The sequence below is a fragment of the Plectropomus leopardus genome, chromosome 5 (assembly GCF_008729295.1).
Source record: "Plectropomus leopardus isolate mb chromosome 5, YSFRI_Pleo_2.0, whole genome shotgun sequence".
In the NCBI taxonomy this organism is placed as follows: Eukaryota; Metazoa; Chordata; class Actinopteri; order Perciformes; family Serranidae; genus Plectropomus; species Plectropomus leopardus.
In genome coordinates, this window is record NC_056467.1 from 10980404 (window position 1) to 11007258 (window position 26855).

The following is a 26855-nucleotide window of genomic DNA, read 5'->3' on the forward strand; positions in this document are numbered from 1 at the left end:
CAGATGAAGCAGCAAAATGTTGTTGCACACATTAATACTCACACTAAACTAGTAAGTAGCATAAGCAGTAAAACATCACAATTAAACAATTTAAGGCAGTTAAGCAAAGAGGGGCCTTAAAGCTATTATCTTTAGCCGTTATTTTATTTGCATAATTAGATACAAAAAGGGAAAGGATGTTAAGGGCCAGCAACAGTAAAACTGCAATCTCCCTTGAGTTTTAGTCCGTGCTCAAACTAGGACAAACAGTCAGAATGACACAGAACATTTTGTACACAGTTAGAGGCTGAAAATAAACCTACCAGCTTTGTAACGTTGACCTTCAGTCCAAATCTCGGAAAATATGAAGGAGCACAAAACTGGTAAACTCTTTGACACATGCACACCCCAGAAGAGAAAACATTTGGCTCGGTAGGTCACGATAACTCTGTGGCTGGCAGATCAGTGTTGTTGATGTGTGTGCATGACTATGTGTATGTGTGTGGCATGTCTTGTGTGTGTCCGTGTGTGTATGACATGTCCTGATGAGGCAGTTGATTTGGGCTGCTGGTAGGGGGTACTCTAATCTGGCACGCACTCACTGGCACTGCACTACCTAGTTATTCCACTGACAGCCACTGCCCTGGGAACAGGAGCTCAAGCTCACGCACACAAAGCACACACAGATTTGTATACAAAACACACACACACACACACACACACACACACACACAATTCACACGCACATTCACACAAATACACACACACACACCCCTCTTGAGGCTATGTTCTTTCTGATCTCGCTTTGGGACTGGTGGGGACAGATGGGTGAACAGTGGGAGTCTGGGCTGCCATCACTCGAAAAGCAAAGGCATGCACGCACAAATACACAGATTTCAATCACACACACATACACACAGGATCACAGGCTCAACCTGACTTGGTCAGAAAGTGGCAAACATACAAACAGACAGGCTAAAATGCTCACGGAAAAGTCTTAAAATGCTGTGTCGAACACACACACACACACACACACACACACACTCAAGATTACTAAAAACATGCACACTTGCTCAGACAATTCTCACCCCACACTTCCCTTAACCGTTATGCAATTCTTCTGATGAAGTTTAGCCCACAGATTTTTTTTTCTAACTTTTTAATTTGACCTTTATTTAACCAGGATGTTGGTTTGCATGTAAACATGTGTTTTCTTCATGCCAAAATAGCAGCATAAATATATTACACCATCAAAAACAAAACCAGCATTCATGGAGAAAGAAGCAGAGATAATGATTTAAGCACAAAAAATGCATTAAAAAAATAGTATACTTCCCATACTCCCATACTTGTCAATTTCAGCCCTTAAAATGCTCATGCTCGCACACAAACAAAAAAACCCCTGCAATTTTGCTCTGTTATCATATATCACAAAACCAAAATGTCACCAACACCGCATGATTGTATTTTACAAGTAAGACTGCCACTCTGTACATTAATGAGCATTTTTGACCTTTGGGATTAATATGTAATAAGGAAGATAATCTAAAGTGAAAGACCCATTTATTAATAATTATAAGCTTTAGCTGTGTCTTCTTTCAGCAATGTCATCACATAACCTACAGAGAACTTCTGGACAATCAAGTGAAAAAGTGGTCATAAATAGCAAATAAGAGCTCTGGGATCTTTAAGCTTAGATTGTCTTTACCATTAGACTGCTTGTGTTTTTAAGTTGCTTAACTAACAATATTTAGATTATAATGGCAGTTAATTCAACTGGCGTGAGAATGGAGTATGTAAGGTGCCACTGCTAAGTGAAATACTTATCACCATATGTACATGTCTGTATGTTGGCTCTGTATGCGTCCTTGACATAACACTCCTGACATTGTTACTTCAACCTAGCAAGCAGGACAAGGCTATCTATGTAACTATATAGACTGCCCACTGTGTATTCAGCAGAACATCAGCTATTTAGAATATTACTTGGCCTCCTACACTAACACACTATGATATGGCTGAAACAACAGCATAAATTTAGTCTCTTTCTGTTGCTTTGAATTACTCTTTATTTCAGGATTTTTATACATAGAGATCTGTCGTACTTACAAAACAAATCACGAGCTCCTGCACACACACTCCTGCTTGAGATTGGTACTAAATACCTTTAAGTTATCAACAGAAATAAGCTAGTACCAAGAAGTATAGAAACGTCAGTTTTTGTACCCAGATCTAGAAAAATATGACCCTCACCGCGAGCATTTTTCAAATTAAGGTGACGTGTGATTGGCTTACCTCTAAAGCACCGCCAATCCATAGAGTGTGTTGTGTGGTTAAGTCGAGCGCAGTGTATTTGACTGAGGTGGCTAATGCTGAGGTGCCACCCAGCATTAGAAAGTATGGCTATATCACATGCCTGTGGCATCTGATAAAAACAAATGCCTGAAGTGGGGTAAGATTATTTTAAATATAGCACTCTTGGTACTTTATTTTAAGGGTACTGGTACAGGAATTGTCATTTTTTAAACAATGCCTAGCTGTCATCAGTATCTTGGAAACATCTCTTAGATGCCTTCAGGTTTGTTATAGATTTTGCCTGTTACATTTCTGTGTTGAGTCAGTAACCATGATATCTGACTTAACTTAATAACTTAATAATTCCTTCACATAGTTTTGCAAATTGGATATATTTGATTAATTGATTGTTGATTTTTTTAACATGTTTTATAAATTTAACATGTAAAAACCAACCAATCCACCAATCTGTTTCTGGCAGAGAGAAACCATGAGGCAAGAGTGATATGGTCTCAGTGAAACGTACTGCTTGTGAAAACTAGTACTGGACAGTTTGTAGAAAGGATGTTTCTTTCCATTTGTCTGCAAGCAGTTGTGGCCTACACTCTATTATGAGGAGAATGTTGCAGTTTGTTTTACCAGTTTTTTTCAGTGCACAGATCCCCTAAATGACTTTGCCTCACACTTTTGTCTAAAGTTGTGCCAATAAGCAGAAAACCCCCTCTGGTAGGATCACTGGATCTTATTCAAATTATACACGTGATTAAACTTTGTTGGTCATGATTATTACCTGTCTGGTTTTAGTCTCTATTTGTCTAGTCTGCTTCTTGTAATACTTACCGCTCATTATGTTTGTCTGTCTGACTGTCAGTGCTTATTTTAGGTGTTTTAGGAAAGAACAGGATGCGTTGTCTCTGTTTTCAAAGTGTCCAGGTCACACTGTCTCACACTTTATGTCTCTGGTTTGATTGCTGGAATCTGTGTGTCAGATATGATTTGCTCCTGTCTATATTCAATTAGGTTGAAAGGCCATGCAGAGGAAAGGCTGTTGCAAACCAAACTGGTATTTTGTATGAATTTTTTGAATTGATCATCTGATAAAAGTTGTCACATACAGAGACCTTGACCTGTAAGTCTGATACCTTAAATTCCTTAAATTCATTGCAAAAATTTGAGCAGTGCTGGTCAGGCACTTCTCAGCTGTGGCATGCTAATTTCTTTCCGCGTGCCACGCACGGTTGTCAGCAGAAATAGTCAGTGAAAATGGCGTTTTGATAATTATATTGACTCTATGCCACCTATTACCTCAGTTTAATAATCTCTCTGCCACAGAGATTAGGAAATACAAAGCTGTCTGTTTTACTCAACCTTTCCTGCTTCTCTTTCAAAATAAAAGCCCTCTGACAGCGTCTGTTGACAGAGTCCCATCAGTTGTTCACACAAGGCATTTTATTTTGAAATATTTGCAGGACCATGTTGTTGACGAAGAAGGAGCTGCACGTCTTGATAAATGTGCGAAATTTGTGCTTATGAATGTGAAAATACAGAATTCGGAGCAGCAGGCAGCCCTGCAGAAGCATCGCAGCCATGTTGCGGACAGTTTGAACACCATAAGCATGAATCAGCTGCAGTGCATGCAAAGTGAATTGGGCCGACGTAGCACGCGTCGCAAGGAAACTCAAGTGAATGGACCGGCCCCGTGGATCTGCCTTATTATTCGATACCTGATTCAGCTGTTTTGTCAATATTGGGACCGATGTCCAATCTTTATGTCGGATCGGTGCATTCCTAGTCTTGATACTAACTTGTGGACGCATTACCACCAACAACTGGCCTGGGGTGGTGCAGTAGAACATAGTGAATTACGGGATACTCCTAGCTCAGAACACAGCTCCGATAAGTGTAGGTTAAGTGTCCTTTGTCTTGGCATTTTTTAGATGTGGACTACTTTTGCAACTCATGAATATGCACTTGAGTGCTCAACACTGCAAGTGTGGCTAATGGGTATAAGGACGGACCCTAACTGTAATCATGTCTGTACCTTCAAGCCACTTTGAGCATAATCCATTTACTTTCTTCTTTCTTTTAAATCTATTTTGCACTTCAATCCTATTAAATTTTTGCTTTCATGCTTTGCTGACTTTGCCCATATTCAAATAATAATATATTATGTATTGAATTATCTGAAACCAAGAGGAGCATAGGGGAGCCCATCTCTTTATATCAATTACCTCTGAGGAACATTTTAATTTTTCATCTCATTCCATTTCATCACGATCATCCTCTGCCCTCCATCATTAAAGTTTCATCATCTATAAGCTCATCTTACCCCATGGGAGTACAGTGGCATTACGTTAGGCTTAGGCTCTCTAATGAGTGAATATTGCTCACGGCTCCTCACCCTCATTCTTCCACTCTCCTCTTCTTCCTCAACAGGCTGGCAAAAGCGGCTTCCACGAAGGAGGACGCAGAGCAGTTACTCGGAAAAGAGAGGCAGAAAGGGGAAATTCTCAGGTAAGAAAACAGCCAAAGAGAGAAGAAACAAAGTCAGATACAGTGGAGATAGCTTTACGTGATAACAGGTTAGTAAAGTCGAAGCAGAATGGTGATGAAACACAAAAACAGGAAGTATTGGTCTGCATCACCCGTATTGGCTGTTGGCTCTTTGACCAGATGCATGACAGGAAGGCCAGGGCAGATGGGAAACAACTGTGTGAGATGATAGAGGGGAAAACAATAAAAGAGGGAATGGAAAAAACAGAGGAGAGAAAGTTTATTCATCTGACCCACTGGGTATTTCTTGGAAAGGAAGATAGAATGAGAGACTGAAAAAGATGTGACAGGACCAGAGCAGAGGAGAGAGGTGGAGGTGAAGTGAGTGGGAGGAAGAGAGAAGATGAGAAGTCGTGGGGTAAAAAAAAGTTTTGTTTTTTAATCAGCCTGCTGACACTGAAAGCTGCTAAATGAGTAAACCATTGGGTGAGCAAATGCATGAAGTCTCTTTCTCTCTCTCTCTCTCTCTCTCTGTTTTTCACTATCTTAGCCTTATCACCGTTGACAGATCTGGCTCATATCTGTTCCTCCATTTGGTGCTGTCAGCCTTATGATTTATGTCATCTGACATTATAAAACTGGCTCTCGTGACAAGCAGTGCCCGTGCTCTCCTCCTCTCCGCACGCACTCTCTCTCTCTCTCACAGACACAAACACACACACACCCAGGCACCACGGTGAAGCTCAAAGTCCCCCCTCTCATTCTGTCTTGTCTTTGACTGCGTTCATTTTTGATCACCTTGAGCCACAAGCCCTGAATAAGAAAAACACCAACCACGCAACAACAACCAGTCACGTCACATTGCACGCAAGACCCAGCCCTAACCATGACACTGGTCTGTGAGCGTACAGCCTTGTGTGTAACTGCATATGTGCTCCTCCGCCTGTAATACATCCATTTGCCTCTATGTGTGTGTCTGTACGCGCCCACCTGTGTGTGTGCAAGAAAATAGGAAACTGTTCAGCGTGCTCACGCCCACATGTTCCTTTAAAAGTGTTCTTGGAATAACAGAATGTTCTATTCCAGTGCTCTACTTTCCACGTCCACGCTTTGCATGGGTTTGTGACTTGAATAAGCGTGTGTGTGCGCACATATATGTGTGTGTGTGTGACTTTGTGCGCTGAGCTAGTGATCTTTTATGTTGCTCAAAGTGCTTTTCGTCCGAACATATTTCTTTGAGAGTGAGAGAGATAGAAGAAAGAGAGAGGGAAAGGGAGAGTGCTGTAAAACATAGCTGTGCCCTTTTTTAAGGACATGATGGTTACATGAGTCCTCAGTTCCCCTCTGTCGCTGACATGCACCTGTTATATTCATTTTATGACCTGCCTTCCTTTACTCTCCATTCTCTTTCTATCTTTCATTCATTCCCCACATCTGTGGAAGTTTATAAATTAGTCTGCAAGTTTTTAAAGCATTCAAACACAAACTTTTTTTAGGAGCAGGATTCAATTTATACAAAACTGAATTGTGTAACTAAATTTTAACATTTTTCAAATGATTTTTCAAAATTATTACATACTAATATTAAATACTAATACTTTAAATAAATGAATAGCTGCTCAATCCCATTTAAACAATCTGTGCCCCTATGCCTCTCCACGTTGACTTGCAGACTTGAATTGTGCTTGTATTTGTTCTGTACTCACTCAGTTCTTGTTTTGTCTACATACTTCCATATATAAAAGTTATTTGAGGTCAGTAATTGTTTAACTGAAACTGTGCGATCGTGTCTGGTATTTGACTTTAAGTTTTGACATGCAGTGTACTGTGAATTCAATATTTACAGTAACAACTTGACAAAGCTATTGACAAGAAACAAGCAGCTGAAGTTTTAAAACCTCTCAATCTAACCAGGGAGTTTTGTGGCAGGACGTACAGTGTGTGCTTTTTCAGAAATGCTCTGCTTTGAAAACACTTTTACACATATTCACACCAGGGAGCAGCAACCAAAGTCTTCTGCTCTTACACAATGACCTTGTTTACATGCATAAAAATATTCTTTTTTTTGTTTGCTTTTTTTCTGAAAAAGAGAATACTCTTACTAAGCTGTTAACCTGGCTTATGAAAAAAGATATGCAATCAATATTCCTATTTATATGCAGCCCTGCATACTCCATGATTGTGCCCTAACATGTCATTTATTTTGTGAAAATTTTTTTTCTAAATTTTCCACCGGTGGTGGATGTGTTCGATCGTGCAAACACAGCCTCCTTCTTTTATCCCTTCACCTTGAAAAGGTTGGCATTGTGATATTTGCTCATATGCAAAAACCTCTAGATATTAAAGTCTCTCATAATATGTAAAAGTAGGTGTCTTTCTCCTTCCGACCAGAAATGTGGGCTTTTCTTTTGGGCACGCATTTCTTCCTCAGCCTTGCAAACTTTTGACTAGGTGGTTTGTGTACAATGCATCCATGACATCACACAGAGCTGGCCATTAACATGCAAGAGGCCATGTGTTAAAAAGAGCTGTAAGAAATCAAACTGATACACATATTCTGAATGCACTTAATGCATGTCCAATGAATGCTTCTGAAACCCGAAAACTACTGGCTGAACTCTAAAATGCTTAATTGATAAAAGGCCTGATTTGGAATATCCAAATGGAATATGCTGTTAACATGACCGTATAAAATTCAGAATAATGCCATATATGGAATAATTGTGAAATAGCAGTATGTAGTGTTGAAATGTAGTGTGTTTGTAAATTTTATTTTTTTGTTTAGAATTAACCTTTATTTAACCAGCAATAGAATAGAAGAATATTTGTATTGTCATTGTGCATGTACAACAAAAATGGATGTGCAATTGAGATTAAAAAATATTTCATTATCAAGAGAGTCATGGCCAAGAGAGCGGAATGACCAATTTCACATTAAAAAAAACAACAAACTAAAAACACAACAGCAAAATGTTAAAAACAAACAACATGATGATTTTTACCAACAAAAACAGAAGACTTAAAACAATCAGCCAATTTACAACAACAAAAAAAACCCTAAAATGAGCAGCGCTCAGTAGCCAGACAAGTGCACTCAGTCAAGAATTCCTTAATCCTGTTTTTAAAATCCCCCAGGCTTAAAATAGAGTCTAGTTTAAGGTGACTAGCTGACACCAAGATGAAGGGCAAAAACTTAAAAAGTACTTTCACCATAGGCAGTGTATAAGTTGTCCGTGTGACCGAAGGTTGCGACCAATGACAGTTTTAGGAATCCGTAGAGAACATAAATAAGGAGGCAGCTCATGTAAAATGGCCTTAAACAGAAAAATGTACCAATGTGCCATTCTACAGTTGTAAAGACAAGAGAAACTCGCTTCCTTGTACAAATAGCAATGATGTGTGCAGAAACCTGAATTAAGACTGACTGATAACCCCCTCCTGGAGAATGTGGGGATTTAGAGTCATAGTGAAAGTGTTTTTTTAAGGAGAAAAAGAGTGGTCACCAGTTTGAATTTGTAACACAGTCTTTCCACACCTTTAATGGCTGATGTTGTCTTACTCACACACTTGTCACTTTAACAGCGCTTGTTAACAGCTACCTAGGTAGCTATTAAGACGAATGTCTCAATGTTTATGTGACAGCTCCCATTAGATGTTTGGACATTTTAGCCATCTGTGGCCTAGCAATGAAGAACTGTCAATAGACTAACACAAAATAATGAAATGTTCTGTGTTTCTGTGTGTCAGAGGAGTGTGTGCACATCAGCAGCAGGCCCTGCGAGCATCTCTTTCCATGCTGCGATCCTCTGGCAGTGAGCTCACAGATATACGGGGTTTCCTCAGCCAGCTGATGGGGGCCTGGCAGCACTTCAGGTCGCAGATACTGCAGCACAGCACACAGGTGTTCTCAGGTAACACACATACATATCAAACACACACACGTACACACACTTGAGCTTCACATTTTAAGCAAGTATAACAGAAAGAGAAACAGAGACTTTGATGTATGAGGGTAGGTTATAGGACAGCAAGGCAAAGAGTGTGTATTAAAACACAGCTGGTGCAGAGATGAAATAGAAATGTTGGAAAAAGGGAGGCAAAGAGAGTTAACCAAATCATCTCTCAGCAAGAGTAAATATTCCCTATACTGCAGTGTGGACTCCTTTAGATCTGAGGGCTGAACCCACAATGGATGACTATAATGTGTGTGCATTAATGTGTGTTTACAGTGGCTACACAAACTCTCGTAACTTTTACAGAGAATTTAGGAAGGAAGGAATGTGTGTGTGTTCACGTGTATATGTGCGTCAGTGCTTTAAACTGAGAAACTTTTACTATAAATTTTAAAGGGACTGCAAGCGAAATGAGTAGAACTGCAGGCTGTGTGTGCGTGTGAGTGTGTGTGTGTTCATTGTTGACAGTAAATACTCAAAGGAGAGCTAACCTCCGGCTCACCTCATGGGTGGGTCTTTTTCTCTCCGCTGCACGTTCCAAACAGCTGCCGTGTGTGTGTGTGTGTGTGTATGTGTGTGTGTGTGTGTGTGTATGTGTGTGTGTGTGTGTGTGTATGTGTGTGTGTGTGTGTGTGTGTGAGAGAGAGAGAGAGAGAGAGAGAGAGAGGGAGAATGTGATAGAGGAAGAGGAAGAAAAAGAAAGCCGTCTGCTGTTTGTATTAATGTCGTGTGAGTATGTGTTTGTTCAGTGACGTGAGCATTAAAGGCAGCTGCTGCACGAACCAACACGTGCAATAAAATACACACCCAGGAATGTGCACGCACACACATGCATATAAACACACGTGCACACAATACGAATCTTCAAAGAAACTTATGTTTTCTCCCAGACAAAGGTACACATTCAGACACACACTCAGAAACATAACTTAGGGGTTATATCATGCTTTATCTTGTATGCTGCTCTTTGGCCTCCTTTAAGTCCCCAAAACAACTATTTGTAGCACAGACAAACAAAACGCAGATTAGATTATGATGCTGATGATGTAAATAATACTAAACTCTACCACTTTATTTCCAAGGTAAAATAAAAATATTGTTTTGTGGGAACTAGACTATTAAAATACATCAGTCTACATTTTAATTGCTTTGTTGCCTAAACTTAATAATGTTATATTTTAACACAGTTACATTTGATGGTCATTTCCTGTCTTTTATCAACATATGTATATATTGTGTCTAATTTAATTACAGCATTTCAGCATCATATGGTTCCCAGATGTGTATCGGATCATTTCAAAGACCAAAGTCCAACAGCCACCATATGTTTTGTTGTGTTGTGATTCGTTTACTTTTCTCCCTGTTGTTTATAGGTCATGATACCACAAAGCAGGTCTTTGTAATAATGAAACTGACGAGATAGAGCACATTACTTTAGTGGGGCAGGACAGCGCAGCGTAAAACAGGACCTTTGGGACCCAGAACTAAACACAGAAATGAACAGAACTTAAAGGGCTCAGCTCAGGATATAACAGGCAGCTGCAATAAATGTATTAATCAATATGTCAATCAAGTATTTATTTACTTTTATTGCTGATTAATCATTCGACCCATAACGTGTCAGAATACAGCAGTAAATGGTCATCATAATTTTTCTAAAGCCCAGGCTGATCATGCTTGTTTCGTCTGACTAAAACAAGCAAAATTAGCCAATTCTCCCGCATGAGACAAAAGAAAAGAAAAGAAAAAATTAACAATAAAGTGATTATCCAAATACTGTAGCTGGAAATTAATTTGTCTAATTGATTGTACAGCTTCTTGTTTTTAGACTTGTATCATTCTATTTGAATAAGTATATGAAATTTAAAACTGGACGTGGAAATGGCCAGAACATGTGAAAACCTTTGGGCCTCCTTGGACTGAGTTACAGACCTCTACAAAGCACCAACACCTCAGCCAGTCACCTGCACATGACTCCAAACTGATATGGGCGTTAGCTGGCAATTAAACTGTGCTACCTGTCTATCAACGTTCTGTGGTTAGCACTGAACAGCAGAAGAAAGGAGAAGGAAAGGCGGGGGGCAGACGGGGAGAAACATAAGGAGGTTGCTTAATGTGAACAGATGAATGTGGTTTATGGTTAGGTGGAGAAGAAGAGGGAGAAAACAAGAGAATGACCTCAAGGGATGTGGAATTTTTTAGAGAACAAGACAAAGACAAGCACTGAGCGCAGACGGAGATGAAAACATAATTGATCTCTGTTCATTTTGTGCAGATGTCAGCAGCTGACTTGTACAACTTGATTTGAAGGTGATTGACGGAGAGTTTTGAGAGTGTGGGAGTTTTCATTAAACACTCTGGATGAGAGGATCGAGGGTTGACAGGGAAATCAAGCTGAAAGGCTGTGACTAAGTGTGACTAAGTTTGTATAAATGTGTGTATGTGTATGTATGTATGTATGTGTGTAGGTGTGTGTGTGTGTGTGCATGTAGGGATGTGTGTGTGTGTGTGTGTGTGTGTGTGTGTGTGACCGATCCCTGAACCGCAGCCATCTGCCAACACCCTGGGCTATCCTTAGACTATATGGTATCTAGTTCCCTGGAAGCCAGCTTTGTATATATGTGTGTGTGTGTGTGTCTGTGTGTGTGTGTGTGTGTGTGTGTAGTGGGAAGCACTATAAAAACCTCATCTGTGTTCTCACACAACTCAGCAAAGAGTTTTCCTTTCCATCCCCTCCCTTTCTGTCTGTCTGTCTCTGTGTTATACTGTCTGTTAGCCCGGCAGTATGACTATGTCAAACTATATATACTGTTGTTATTACATAAATGTAAATGTAAATTCCTTGTGCTGCTTTCAGACGCCTTTCACAAGTATTTAAACCTTTGAAACCTGAGCAAATTACAGCAAAAATACAGGGAAAAGGCAATGAGTAACTTGATAATACCTGTTTCACAAGTGGCAAGAAATTTGTAGATTTAGAAAATTATTTTCAAAAAGCCTGGGAAAAATGTCAAAGGAAAAACTATATTTATAATGAACAGAATTATATATTTAAAAAAATGTTACAAAATTATTCTAACTTTTAAAGCACTTTTTTTCAGGTTATTTGCAGGTTTTTTTTGTCCCTTCTTTCTTTCTTTTGAATTAATTTCCAGGTCATTTTCTTGTATTACTATTTTTTGGTCATGTCTTCTTGTGTTGCTTATTAACTTCTTCCCATGTTTTGAACGAAATCATGCGGAGTTATTCAGATTTCAAAGAGCTAAGTTAAATAGGGTTGATTTAGGAAAAGAATGACTCAGTTATAGCATTGTTATAATAAAACCTGAAATTAATAATACTTTTCTGCGGTAATTTGGCACTAGTCTTTAAATTTGTGGGAGGACAGAATTTCGCAGCATTCTAGTGGTAACAGCTACACCCCGCCTGCTCTCTGCAATCTGGCTCTTACATGACATTTTTCCATGCTGCTGAGGTTTGGATGTTGGTATATATAACTAGGCAGACACCCAAATTTTTTTGTGGTATCTAAAGTCACCTAAAAATTTGACATTATAGACTCTCGTAAGAATTCCAAGGTGTAAATCTTGCTGTGATAATAGGTAACTGTAACGATAGCTGTAATTTATAGGAGCCTGTAGTGTCCCAGGGGCCTTGTAGATCCCTGATACAATGCAGATTCCAGCATAACTGAAGGCCAGGGAGAATGTGTGACCATTTTTTGTAAATTTCAAAATTATTTAATGTTGAATAATCTATGTTACTGTAGAACACAGTAAATTGTGTGGAAATCTCATTCATCGTTTAAGTGGTACTGTGCATATCCCCTTTGTTTAATCTGCTTACTGAAATATCTCATCCAAGTGAGGTTTCACTTCACCAGTAACACTAGAAATCTTTCTTTTTTTAAACATGTAATCAATCCAACAAAAACTGTAAGTTTAGCCTGTTTGTCTCACTGTTTATGCAATACAGAGATATTTTCTCGGTAGGTTTCCTCTTGATTTTTAAGTAATCTTTTGGATTACTCATACATCTTTGAACTGGATCAAATAGTGTACGGTATTGTTTGGCACTTTTTGCCTTGTTTGGATCCATGTATTGTGTCTTGTACTCAGGGCTGTGTTTCTGTTTTTCTGTTATGTTTTCTTTGTTTACGTCTTTTTTTGTATCATGATATTAATGCATCCTGCTGTTACTCATTTCGCTGAATTCTGCTGTTAGTATTTGTTGGTCTTCTGAGTGCGAAGTTTAGCTGCCTTATAGCTTGCTAACAGTTATTGATAACTGTCTGAGTATCTTATGGCTTGATTCATTATATCTGTTGGATTTTTTTTTTTGATTGGTACAGACTTCTAGAGCCACCAAACTTTCCAGACTCTGTCCTGTTTCATTACTACGTTAATGCATAGAAACCTGGTGTTATTTATGTTAATTGTGCTGGTAATTTGCCACATTATCTGAAGTTATAAGATATTCTCTGCACTTTAAACCTTGCCGTGTCTTAACAGTGTTTGAGATACTCAGAAAGGATTGTCACAAGCATTCATGAACATGTTAAAGGGGAGGAATATATTAGTAGTTGTATTACTACAAAATGACAGTGATGGTAGTCATTCGTGATGTACTGTGATTTCAGTAAATAAACATGTATTTCAACTGCAGCATTGCAAACAACCTGCCCAGAAATGACACTGTAAAACTGCTACAGTACCTTGGTGGCCAGCTGCCAGTAAGTTGCTGTAGTATTTACAGCCACCTTGTTATACTGTGTGTGTCTGTGTGTAAGTACTGTGACACATAATGGCAGAACCATAGAGAAAGCCAGACAGGCATGGTTTGTGGTCATTGCAAAGTCTTTCTGCTCCATCAAGTATTTATACAACTAGATCTGTTTGGATGTGTTTGTCACTGTGTGTATTACTGAGTGTTTCTGTGTGTGTTTTTGTGCAGCTTGTGTGTCCCTCTGCAAGTGGTTCTTCGTACATGAATTCGTGTGTGTTCTGTATTATTGTGTGAGCCTGTGTGAATTTCAGCCTGACTATGAATGAGTGTGTTGCTTTACCCTGGTGGACCCTGTCATGTCACAGTGACCAGAAAGCAATTATCGGTGTATTGCCGCTCTGAAAAAGACCTCCTACACTCCTCTCTTCCTGCAGAGAGAGAGAGAGAGAGAGAGAGAGAGAGGCAAGAGAGAAATAAGAAAACAGAGCCACAGGAAGAGAGGAAGAGAAGGGAAAAGATTAAGAAAGCCTGAGAGCAGAGAGACACTGAAGAGAAGGCTGAAGGAGGGAAAGCATCGAGAGAGAGTGAGGAAAACAAAAGTCTTTGAGGAGGAGAATGTCAGGCTGACATTGCTGCATCAGTTTGAGAGCTGTCCAGAGACGCAGACAATGTGCCCTGCCCCACCACTCTGAAGGACCCTCACAGACAACTCTCTCAATATACAATGCGCGCGCACACACACACACACGCAGTTCTTTGACACACTCCGCTACCCATGATGCTAGCCTGTTGGCCGGGCAAACAACTCGTCAAAAACCCACACAGAGCCTTTGTCTGTTTGCTTTTTTTGGCTGCCTTTTTGCTTTGTAAAACAGCTAGGGCTTAATAAACATAATACTAACGCAACCTTTTTTTTATTATCTTAAATCAGATTCTCATACAAATCTATTGCAAACACCACTGAAATAAAATGCACAGATCAGGTATTTTCTTTAAGAGAACCCACCAAACAATGGGAAACTCTATAACAAGTATGTTTGATGAATCCCTCTGCACATAATGTCCTTGAGGAGCCAGTACATGTAAAAGCCATAGAGTGATATTCAATAGGTCTATATTAGCTAGTGATAGGAACACAGATTTTACATTCTGCAGTGACCAATCCCTTCTTGTTTTAACTCTGCAGAAAAAAAATAAACAAAAGCCATGTACAGACACTATCTGGAAATTTACTTGAATATTCATTTATTATAGGGTCCAGTGATGTATTTGATGATAACATGCATCAGAGCAAAGTGACTATCTGCCAAGGTCAGAGCTGGTCTTTGAAATCCACTTGACATACTGGTCAAATGGTATAATTACAACTTCCAGATCCATCATGTAATGTCATCGGCGCACAAAACAACTTTTTCCACATAGACTTACATTGTGTGTCTCCAAATAATAGGTTAATATCTTTGTAGGTACATTAGCTTCCCAGTCACTTAAATAGCTCTTACATATTTAAATCATTATGTCCTAAAACTTATACAATTCACCTGAAAAGCTGAATCCAGAGTCACTGTCCTACTGTTATGTGAGCGAGCCCAAGATCGAGCAGCTTTGAGGCTGGGTTGGGGGAGACATTAGTGTGTTAGCTTTAGCATAAAATATGGGGGATTCAGATAATTTTTTCACCCCAAAGTCAAACTTTTTATGGCTTCATGCGCCATTGAGCATTTTTATAGGAATAAACCTGACCCCACCTTAACCACTGTATGCAGTTTTCTTTATACATCAATGGTAGCTGTGAACAGGTAATTAATTAATTTACTTGTGTATTATATCAATGAAAATACAGAATACTAAAACAAATACTTACTTGACCACTAATACTGATATTCTGATACAGCTGCTAACCGGACAAGCTTCTGTCATATCATTCAGTCGTCTACACCAACCATGTAAAGTCCTCATGTCTTGAAGACATAGGCCAGTATGTAAATATTTCTAATGAAGACTGTGATGTTCACAACAAAAGTAATGTTTCCAGAAAAGTAGTCGTGTGTCTCGAGTGATTAACTATTCAGACTTGGAACTTAAGTGCTTTTCTCTTGCGTGATATCCACTTCTGCCTGGAGCTGCAGTGAGTCCAGCGCTACAGTCTGACAAGTCGTTGGCCTGACATAGAGCTAAATATTGCAGTTAAGCATTTCTTCCAGGTCTGTTTCTTAATAAATGCATACACCAGCCTGGAAACCTGTTATGTAAATTTAAACGTGCAGAGCAAAGTGACACTCCCTACCTTTGCAAGATCACAGCATGTTCAGAATCAAGCAAGGAAAAATTAGCCATTTAGCTGACAACATGCCCACTCAGACTGTCCTCTTTATAATATTCATTTATATTTTTAAGGACTACTGTGTTTATTAAATGCTGATTTGTATCTTGCCTTCTACAGTAATACAGGGCTCCTGACTGGGACCAAAATTGGTGGTTGCTTTCATGCAGGTGCATGATGATCATTATCAGTGGTGCCTCCACCAGCACTTAGTGAGCATGTTCATTGCAGCATAGCACTTTTCAAAACAATCCATTTATCATTGCCATCATCCAAAAATAAAGTGGTCTAAAGCAGATTATTTTTAAAAAAACAAAATGAGGAGAAAGAGGAGGATTATTTGGAAGGTAGGGACAAAGAGAGGTTCCGACTGAGGCGCCACTGATGATCTAAGTGGAGGCAGGGAGACTGACTGAGCCAGTGAAGAATTTAAAGTACAACTTTCAACCACAATGGCTAACGAAGTACTCGCATTTGCGCTAGGAGGGGAAAGCAATGCTATTGACTGCTGCACTGAAAAACAGGGTACAACCAAACCATGTGCTGGTGCAACCAACTGACAAAGTTAGTAGCCTCAGTGCTAATACGACACTGTAAAATCTGACAAGTTGATCTTACTGAAAATAATCTTGGTAACCAGTTTATTTTTACTTGTACTTGAAATTTAGTTGTATTTACTTAATTTTCTGAAGTTGTGGAACTTAAAACTGACAAGTAAAATTAACTTGTACTTTTTAAGTGTGAGCAACTTGCCAATGATGATGTTCTGCAAATGAGATCTGCAAGTTCTGTTTTCTTAACATGTTAAGGAATATACAAATATTATTGACTAGTTTACAACCAGGAGAATACAGATTTAAAGTGCAGTGTACTTGGTTTACTAAAGTTGCTAAAACTTAAAAATAACAAGTTTAATTAAATCAATCTTTAAGCTGCAGCTTCACAAAATTATTCAAACATAACAATTTTACATAAACTTTACCATTAGATATTAGGTTAACATATATTCAGTATTATTAATAGTTATATTTACTGACATTTTTCAAGGCAATTGGCTTCCTAGATTTTTTAAAAAGTAAAATAAACTTGTCAAATTTTACAGTGCAGTAGAAAAGCTAGTGCGGCGCCCTGAAATTATGTTATTCTTGTATGTTTTTTAAATTGTATCTCATTAGCTGTGTACACACAGTATCATAACTGTCAGGGGGAAATGGACAGAAAGTGAAGGAAGCAGAAGCAATGCAGCAGCTACTTTGTGTCAGACACACAACAACAAAGACTGCCAGATTGTGGTGTTCAGTTTCATGGTTTCATTTGAGCACAAACTCCCTCATACTCCCTTCTTGTCATCACACTCCTTCTGCTCTCCCTGTCTTTATCATTTCCAACTGCTTCCTTATTTTTCGGTTTCCCACCTTTTCATCCCTACTGTTTTTCACACTCGTCCTCCTCACCTCTTGGTGCTCTCGTGGTTCTGTCTCGAACTTCTGTCTTTCTTTTGTTCCTTCTCCTACGCCTCGTTTTGTTTCTCCTTCCAATCTTGATTCATTTGGTGTAGGGTTTCCTCTATTGCTCAAGTGTGAAGTAACAATGTGATAGAAAACTCTGCCTACTGTACCTGTAAATCATACGGTGTAACAGCCTCTGGCGACAAGCCTGGCTTTGAGCTGGTGTTATATGCAGGCAAGCTTTTGTAAGCTTTTACAGCATCTTCATCGTGTCAAGTAAACTCAAATCTGTGTGTGTGTGTGTGTGTGTGTGTGTGTGTGTGTGTGTGTGTGTGTGTCAACAGTGCTGAGAGAGGAGCTTAAACATTCCAGCGTGGAGTTACAGAAAATGAGAGAAGAGAAAGAGCACCTAACTCAGCAACTGATGTAAGTGTCTACAGTATGCAGTAAAACACACACACTCACAAACATATATTAAAAACATGCACATGGACAGATGGGGACGCAGGTGGATTTTGGTATGTGGAGTATGTCGGGTGAAGAACAGGTCACCGCAGGGCTTGGCTCTATGGATAATTTTCCTCTACCAATCAAAACCTTCTGAACAGCTGGCACCGCCCAAACCAGGAAATGCTCACGTTCCACATACCAGGCCTGCTAAGCTGCAACAACAGGGGATTTGACTTTTATACACTCACACAAAGGTCTAGTCAGAGGTTTAAGACTTCAGAAAAAATATGCCCCTGTGGCCTTTTGAAAATATGCTGATGACATAGCTCTATCAGTTCAAACACTTTGCAGCATCTTTGACATTTTCTGCCTATTTACCTGGCCTGCAAACACAAATACACACACACACACACACACACATACACACAGACAAACATGACATACCCCCTCAACACATACTGAGAGTTTCAGCAAATCACATTAATCAGGGTTTTTCAAACACCTAAATTTTGCAAGTGCCCCAACCGCAACACTTTCAAAGTTGTGAAGTATATTTGAATGAGGCATATTTTTTAGCCCCACTAATGGCATCACTTTATTGATGGCAATGTTAGTCATTTTACCACTTTAGTCCAGGCTGAAATATTTCAACAGTTATTGGATGGATTGCCACAAAACTTTGTACAGACAATCGTGGTCCCCACAAAACGAATGCCGCTGACTTCAATAACCCCTCTGACTTTTCCCCTGTGTTAATTGGCCAATAACTTGGTTTGTGACTAAATACATGCAAAACTAATGTCATCCCTTAGCTGCACTTTTTTATTTAATGTTAACAAATTAGCTAATGTTAGTAGCTGAAGCTAAGCTAAGAGAGTGAATATAATGAACATTTTACCTGCTAATAATTGAGCTTGTTTACATAGTCACGTTCCCACTGTGCTTGATTACAGCATCGCAGAGCTGCTAATATGGCTGCATAATCTTAGTCTTGTTAATGAAATTTTCAAGAGAACAGCTTCAAATGGGTTGTATAATGATTATTAAATATTTGACATTTTACCAAACATATCAAAAAGATGTCAGTTCATCTGTCTTGAAAAGTGCTCTGTGTTACCCCATGTTGGGTTCTGACTCCATTTTTTAATTTTTTTTTTAAAGGCTGTAAAGTAAATTAGCCAGAGCATGTGAGTGGAGCGTGAACAGAAGGATTTTGGATGGAGCACAGAGCAGATTTGTGTTTTTATTTATTTTTTTATCTTGTGCTCCAATTTTGCTCAGGTACCACTCCACACCATGAGATCGAAGTATGCCTGACCCAGAATGCATCATTGTTGTGCACAAACACACTATTTGCAGAAGGAGTTTGCCAGTGGTGGAAGAAGTATTCAGATTCTTTGCTTAAGTAAAAGTACTAATACCACACTGTGAAAATACTCTGTTACAAGTAAAAGTCTTGCATTGAAAATAGTACTTAAGTAACTAAGTAAGCATAATCCGGAAAATGTACTTAAGATATTAAAAGTAAAAGTACCCAAAGCAAAAAATCAAAAACAAAAAACAAACCCACCAAAACTACTCAGAATTATTTATAAATAATTAAAAAACAACCCCAAGCAATTAAAAAGGATAGAAAAAGATCCATGTTGATCAAAATAGCATTTATTTTTTTGATTAATCAACTAATTGTCTTAGCTGTAGTTGTATAAACTGTTTGGTAATTTTATGTGTAACAATTTTTTTTTTTATAAACCCTTCTTGTGTATTTTATGCAGAAATCTGAATTTCTAAAGAAAGAAACTACTGTCAGATAAATGGATCAAGTAAAAAGTACAGTATTCCCTCCAAAATTTAAGTATAAAGTAGCATGAAAAGAAAATACTCAAGTAAAGTAAAGTACAAGTTCCTCAAATTTATACTTACGCACAGTACTTGTATAAATGTACTGGGATTTACAAAGTCCTTCCAAAGGGAAATAGAGAATGATTTCTGTGGAGTGGGGTGCCATAGAGTTGAGCGCAGAGTAATATTAAGCAGAGTGGCCTGGTGCAACTTTGAGCGAGGAGCTGAAATTTTCACTGCTCTATTCTGCTCACATGCTCTGGGCACAGCACAGTAAAATCTTAATATTTTAAGTTTGTACAAACAGAAAAAAAAAACAATGTCCTTCTTACCCACAGACACACTTACTCCATGCACATAGTATGCTGGCTATGTTTGGTTATCTCAAGCACAAAATGCTTGGGCTGGTCACTGTTTTGCCATCCATTAAAATATTTCTTGTTCTTGTACTTTCAAAGAATTCTAAATGGAAAAACTATTCCATATTTGGTCATCTCCTGATGCTTGTTTGCACTCAACGGTGGCAACCCTTACAAATGTTTGCACACGTCCCACAGTCTGAGTTATAGTGTTATTACTATGCGGCAGATGATGCTTTTTAATCTTGTTTGTGATGTGGTTTATAATATTTGAAAATTTACCACTTCAAAAGTGCACACACACAGACACACACACACACACACAGTCAAACACAAACAGAAAGGCACACATCACCCTTCACACAAAGGGAGTAAATGTTAAATGTTGCTGCTATCTGATAGTCAGAACATTAAAGGACTACTTGACCTGACAGACTGCAGATGAAGCACTCATTTGCTCACTAATGTTTCCTCCTTCTTCCTCTATAACTTCCCAATCAGTCTCTCTTTCTCGCTCCCAAATTTTCTTGTCAAACCTTTTTTTTTGACCTTTAGAAATTATTGCTCTCTCTCTCTCTGTCTCTTATCTGTTTCAAAGTGCTGATGACTTTTGTTTCAGGAAAGGCTATTTCACACAGAATGACTGGTGGAGTTGAATCTGTATTTATACATGACTATTTGATTAGATAATGTAAGTCGAGGTGAATGCACCATCACCCATTAGAAATTAAATATGGAGTATCAAGATAATGTCACTTTTTTTAATCACATACTGGTTGCCAGCATGCTTTTATATCAAATACCACTCAATTCATGGAAATGACCTGTGCTCAATCCCTTTGTTACTATCAAAAAGAAAAACCCATGTATTGACCCCCTGCCCTTTGCCCTGCAACACATATTGTACATGCCACTGTGTGCATGTACCAAACACCAATTTAAATTCATGTGTGTTTCTGTGCGTGTGTGTGGAATGTGCACGTCCATCCAATACAGGGATCAGGGCTGAGACAGGGTGGATGGAGGGGATGTTTGCAGTTGCACGCGACCCGACCAGACATATGGACATATGCTTTAGGGAGACTCAGCCTTAAGGCCATGCATGATAAGGTGTATGTAGAGAGGGAGGAGGATAAGACAAGTGTACTCTAGGCTGTGTGTGTGTGTGTGTGTGTGTGTGTGTTTGTGTGTGTAAAGGATTGTGGAGAGGGAAAACGGGGACTCATCTATCTAAGCAGCTCAACACTGCTGTCTAATGTCTACACAGCAGCACTGAGCTTTAAACTGTTGGCTGTTTTTGCCTGATTTTGACAAATTAAGACAAATTGTTATTTTTTTTTTACATAACTTATTCGAAAGGGCAAAATTCGAAAACCTTAGGTTCTGAGATGCAATAAATAGACACACCTAGTATGAGAAATATAATTATAATTTAAAGTACTGTGATGTATGTACTGTGAAACCTGTATTGACATCAGTTTTGTTGTGCTGCATTCAGATGCTTTTTACAGGCTGTTTAGCTGTTATTTTTTTTTACTGGTGTTTATGTAACTGAAAAACAAAGACTGAAAACGAATTTCCCCTTGGGACAATTAAGGCTACCTATTTATACCTATTTATACCTTATACCTTTATACCTATTTATCTAGCTAAAAAAATTGTAAAAGGTGACGATAAAATTACCCAAAAAATTGTTTTAAAAAAGAGGAAAAGAGAAATTATTACTATTATAAAACTATCCAAGAAACTGGGAGAAAGAGAAAACTATATTTACAATAATTTTAGATTTAAAATTATGTTACAGAAATATATAATCAAATACAGAAAATAAATATATATATCAGGTCATTTTCATTCTTTTTTTTCTTTTTTACATACTTTCTGGTTATTTTCTTTTAACGTTGATATTACTGTTTTTGCATTTTTTCAGCACTGTTTTGCTCAGTTGCCATCTCACCACATTTTTGAAAGAAATCTAACTGATTTCTGAATCTGAATGATTTTTCTGTGTGTTACATGAGGCAGACAGTCAGGCGAGGTCTAGACTGTAGTCCAGATGGGACGCCTGAGCTGATTGGCTAACCCTTCTTTCACTGTCTAGTTGATGCTTATTGGTCACTTGTTCAAACACCCTTTTTCACAGCTGCTCTGTGTGTGTGTGTGTGTGTGTGTGTGTGTGTGTGTGTGTGTGTGTGTGTGTGTGTGTGTGTGTGTGTGGTATCCTTCCTGTTTCATCATACATCATATCAGCTGCAGAGCTTCCCAAATCTGTGATGCTCGCTCGAGATCCAAGAACAAAAAGTACTAGTTTATCTATGTGTAAGAGGTGTTGCCATGACAACTGCCCAACCTTTGACCCCCACCTCGATCAAACATCAGCGTTCCGCACCTGTTGCGATGCTATGGCGCCAGCCCCATTGCCTTAGAAACGCACATACACACATATTTCAGGGGCGGACTAAGGACAGCGAGCGGCTGTGGAATCCTTCTGATCCGAGCATGCAATCTGATCAGCATGCCAGAGAGACACTCAAGGGCAGCTTGTTTTGTCATGACTGTTTTGACACACACGCACGCACGCACGCACGCACGCACGCACGCACGCACGCACGCACGCACGCACGCACGCACGCACGCACGCACGCACGCACGCACGCACGCACGCACGCACATTGAACCTGGGACCTTTTTACTGAGAGGCAAGACAGTGCTAACTACTACACCACCATGCTGCTCCTTGTATTTTTGTTTACAAAATCCAAAGTATTCCCACACCAAAGATTCACTCCTAGTTAAATAATGTCATTGTCATCTTTTTCTTGACTGCTTAGATGATCTGCCTTGCGCAATTTCACAGTGACACAGAATTTCAAAATAAAGTTGTATCTTAAAGATGATGACAGCCTTCTCCAAAACGGATCACAGAGAGCATCACGAACCGTTTCCTGTATCGTCTGGAGCAGCATCGTGCTTGATTCTGATTGGCAGGAGTTGTTGAACTCATCCTGTCATTGGAGGATGAACACATGGATGATCTTACACAGACGCAGGCCAGGTTGAAAGGCTGGATTAGAGAGAAGAGAGGGATAGATGAAAGACAGGATGGATGCACTGAGCAAGGGAGGAGAGATGAAAGAGTGGATGATGGAATGAGTGAAGGTCAAGAGAGAAAGAGCAAAGGATTGATGTGACTGATGTGATACAGCTTGTTTTCATAAGGCTGATGCACACTGGCTGCTCTGTGCATGTGTGTGTGTGTGCATGTGTGCATTGAAGTGTGTGTGCGTGCACCGTGTGTCTCTGTGTCTGTGTGACAGTTGGCAGTAAAATAATTATTGATCCCAGGGTGTATCCAAGGACCTCATCAGATCTTGCTCTGCCTTTTGCTTGACACACACACGCACACACAAACACACACACACACACACACACACACACACACCTCTGTCTCCTGTTTATCTCATATTTGATAAAATCAGTCACAGCCCTTCAGGAAGGAGGACATTTTTTTTTCTTTCCTCTTTCTTTCTAACATAAAAAACCTTACCCCTCTTGTTTCTCTCTCTCTCTCTCTCCGTCCTTTGAGCTCTGTTATCATGTGAGCACACGCCACACAAGAAATGGTGTTTTCCTGAAATGCAGAGAGTTTTTTTGCCCCTCTGATGTGGCTGTTTGGTATTTTGGTGACTTGCCATACACCACAGTGGAAAGAGAGGCTCAGCAGGGTGTTACTGGTAAATTACAATTACTGTGTCAAGATTTACCATGTTTTTCGCTGTCTGCCACCTGTCTTCTGGGCCAGATCAACAGCAAATTACACTCAATTTTCTTCACTTAAATTTGTATTGGCACACCCACATATTTTCTTTACTTTTGTGATACTTTTTTTGACTGGCTGAAACATCTAATTACACAAAAATGTATTTTTTTTAATCCTGATTATGACCTAGAAGACAAAGTGAAGATTAATGTTGGATTCTTATCGGCATCTGTCATTCGCAACAGCTGATTAAGTCTCTCTACAGTCAGCTGAAGGCGGCAGGTATGCGTTCCATCTGCAGTCTGTAATTTGAGTGAAATGCGTTGTCAAGCTGTGATTACGCATGGCGGATGTATAATGAAGTCTTGCACAACCAGCAAACTTCTCCACTCCTGAAAACATTACTCTGGTTATGATTAATCATCCTACATAGTTTCTTAGTTTATGCAGTGCAAGTTATTATGAGTAGAGATGGTGACATCTTCAGGTCACTTTAGACTCACATGGAAATTCATAAGACAAATTTACACTTAAAACCCTCAGGAGCCGGTGATTGTGACCTGCCCCCAACACTCCCACTAATAATGTATTATAATAGACTCATCTTAATCTCACCTTGTTTCCATGTGCACACCGGGTACATCACATGCCTGCAGCCACAAAAATACCCAGTGCTCAGCCGCTCCTTCGGTGCACAGTGCACTTGACTGCACTTTGAACCCTGTGCCTTACAGTAATTCACAAAACACTCCTCCGTTTTACATTTCTTTTTCTCTCTACTCCCTTTTCACCTCTGCAAAAAAAGAAAGAGAAGCAGTGGATAAAGAGTAGTGGAAAACAGCAGCTGGGAGTCAGATATCATGTCATCTCTGACCTTGAGGGCAGAAAGAGGGGCGAGACGGAGAAAGATGAGGGATAGTTAAGTACAAACAGTGTGCTGTAGCTAAATAGGCAGAATGTAGGAGCACTCAGGGGCCTGCTCTAAATCACCAGTAGCTGTGACAGCACAGGAGGAAAAGAGGGTTGAGAGAGAGACAGACAGAGAGACACAGAAAGAGAGAGAGACAGGAAATAGGATGGAGATGTTTTGATGAGCTGTACAAAGAGAGAGAGAGGCTAATAGCTGCTGCCAGACAGCTGTGAGTGTATTACGCTGATTGTGTGTATCTGGACGTTTCTTTCTGTACTTCTGTTTGTGGCCTACATATAGTCACTGTTAAATTATGAAAATATTGATATTAATACTTTAAAAATATCATTAAATGTGTCTTCCAGCGTCAAGATGTTTAGTTATACACAGTAAAGGAAAAAAAGCCAGCCAGCCCAGAATCTGTTAAGATGACGATATAATGAATTATTAGTAGAGTGATGAGCTGCACTCTGTTTTGACTGAATCCACTTTAGTAAAAAAATGTAGAAATAATTCCAACCAGTTGCCAGAAAAAGTCTGTTGTAGATTGGCAGTGAAAACAGGCCGTCTGCCTGTGAGCTTAGACGTGCGAGCCCTCTCACTCTGTATCCTCATTGCGTGTGGCTGCAAGGTCACAGGGCTAGACAGCCAGCTACACACTCACACACACACAAACACATTAACTGATCATGCCGCCAGAGAGGGGATTAGGCTGGGAAGCCGACAGGGTTAGAAGGGTTAGGGTAAAGTCTGCTTGTGTGTTTGTGTGTGTTTGTGTGTGTGTGTGTGTGTGTGTGTGTGTGTGTGGGTGTGTGGGTGGGTGGGTGGGTGTATGTGTGTGCACAGGAGGCTGGAGTACCACATACTGTCATGGCACGCAGAATTAGAATTAAAACTGATTTCCAATTTACTTTCTCAAGAGCGAGGCAACAGCTGCGCATGGAGGAAGAGGTGATTTCAAAAACATAGCCGCACACATGCACATAGCTTATTAACTTTGAATGTCAAAAAAAAAAAAAATAAGAATGACTCAAGGAGAGCTGCTCAATTGTAAAATGACAACCAATAGCATTTTCTAAGCCAAAAGAATTATATACAGGAAGCTCTCTTGAACTTTTGCTGATCCCAAAGGGAGAATTCATTGTTAAGTTTCTTCCATGTGGAGTTTCAAGCGTAGGAGTACACAGTATGGATTGAGTGTCTTGCTCAAGTACTTTTCAATGACACTTGGAAATGTAAAAAAAAAAAAAAGTAAAAAAAGTAAATATTATATTTCCACATGCCTGAAAGTGAACTGTGGGTATGATTATGTGAATTACATTTTATGGAAAGAAGAGAGATTACTTTATCTTTTTGCTTTGTCAGTCTATCTTGGTCATAAATTTACTGACTCAACAAATGGTGAAAACTGAGAGACCATGCCATGCACTTTGTGTCTCCAGGGAGCAGAGAAGACGGAGTGAGGAGCAGCTGTCCCAACAGAAAGACTGTGAGAACGAGCACAGGGAAAAACTACTCAGGTAGCGCTCCTCTTTCATTTTCTCTGCACATCTCGTGATAAATTCCCCTCACTTCCCTTCTCAAACTTTCCCACAATCCCTGTACTCGTCCCAGTCATTGTCCTCGAAATCATCGTCTTCCTCTGCTTCGTTTCTCTTCTCCATCTCCTTCCTCTCAGAGAGAGGTGGGGATATTAGTGTCAGCTGAGATCTGCTCTTGGATCAGTTGAGGAGATCTTAGGCTCCATAAAGTGCCAGTGACACAGTGGAGAGTCTCGTGTGAGGCTGGTGCAACAGATGGAAGCACTCCTTAGCTGGCGTGGAGTCATGTTTCTCACACACACACACACACACACACACACACACACACACACACACACACACACACTCATCTGTGCACAGAGGCATGCACATATTGTAGATATGCAGAGGCACCTCGATTAGAGTTCATCATCCTAATACGCAGGCAGACACATGTGTGCACACACCCAACCCACATGCGTACACCCACAGACAGACATATACACACAGAGCCTCTCATCTTTCCGTATGGGCGTTACATGTATGTGGGGTGTGTGTTTTTTCACATGGTATCTGCTGGTATTCTTTTTCTAAGCCACTGGCAGCCTGGTGTGTTCAATTACACTGTCGATTTATTTCCCTTCCCACACAGCAGTCTCTGATCTCACCCTCTGGCTCCCATACAGCTCCACATATGATAGCACTCCACTGGGGGGGATGGAGGCTATTTCAGAAGGGATGAGAGGTTGGGGGGTAGGAAGCTAGCCCCCTATAGCTCAAAGAAAATGTAATTGGAGA

The 26855-nt window shown here is 39.6% G+C and overlaps 1 protein-coding gene across 1 annotated transcript in view; it reads left to right on the top strand.

Moving 5' to 3' along the window:
* The window catches only part of lekr1 (leucine, glutamate and lysine rich 1), a 71640-nt gene that overhangs the window by 30895 nt on the left and 13890 nt on the right, over positions 1-26855 (top strand). The window contains exons 3-6 of the mRNA XM_042486932.1: positions 4711-4788; positions 8515-8678; positions 17561-17642; positions 25980-26057. Of these exons, the coding sequence (XP_042342866.1) occupies positions 4711-4788; positions 8515-8678; positions 17561-17642; positions 25980-26057 (402 nt within the window). The remainder of the gene's footprint in view (positions 1-4710; positions 4789-8514; positions 8679-17560; positions 17643-25979; positions 26058-26855) is intronic.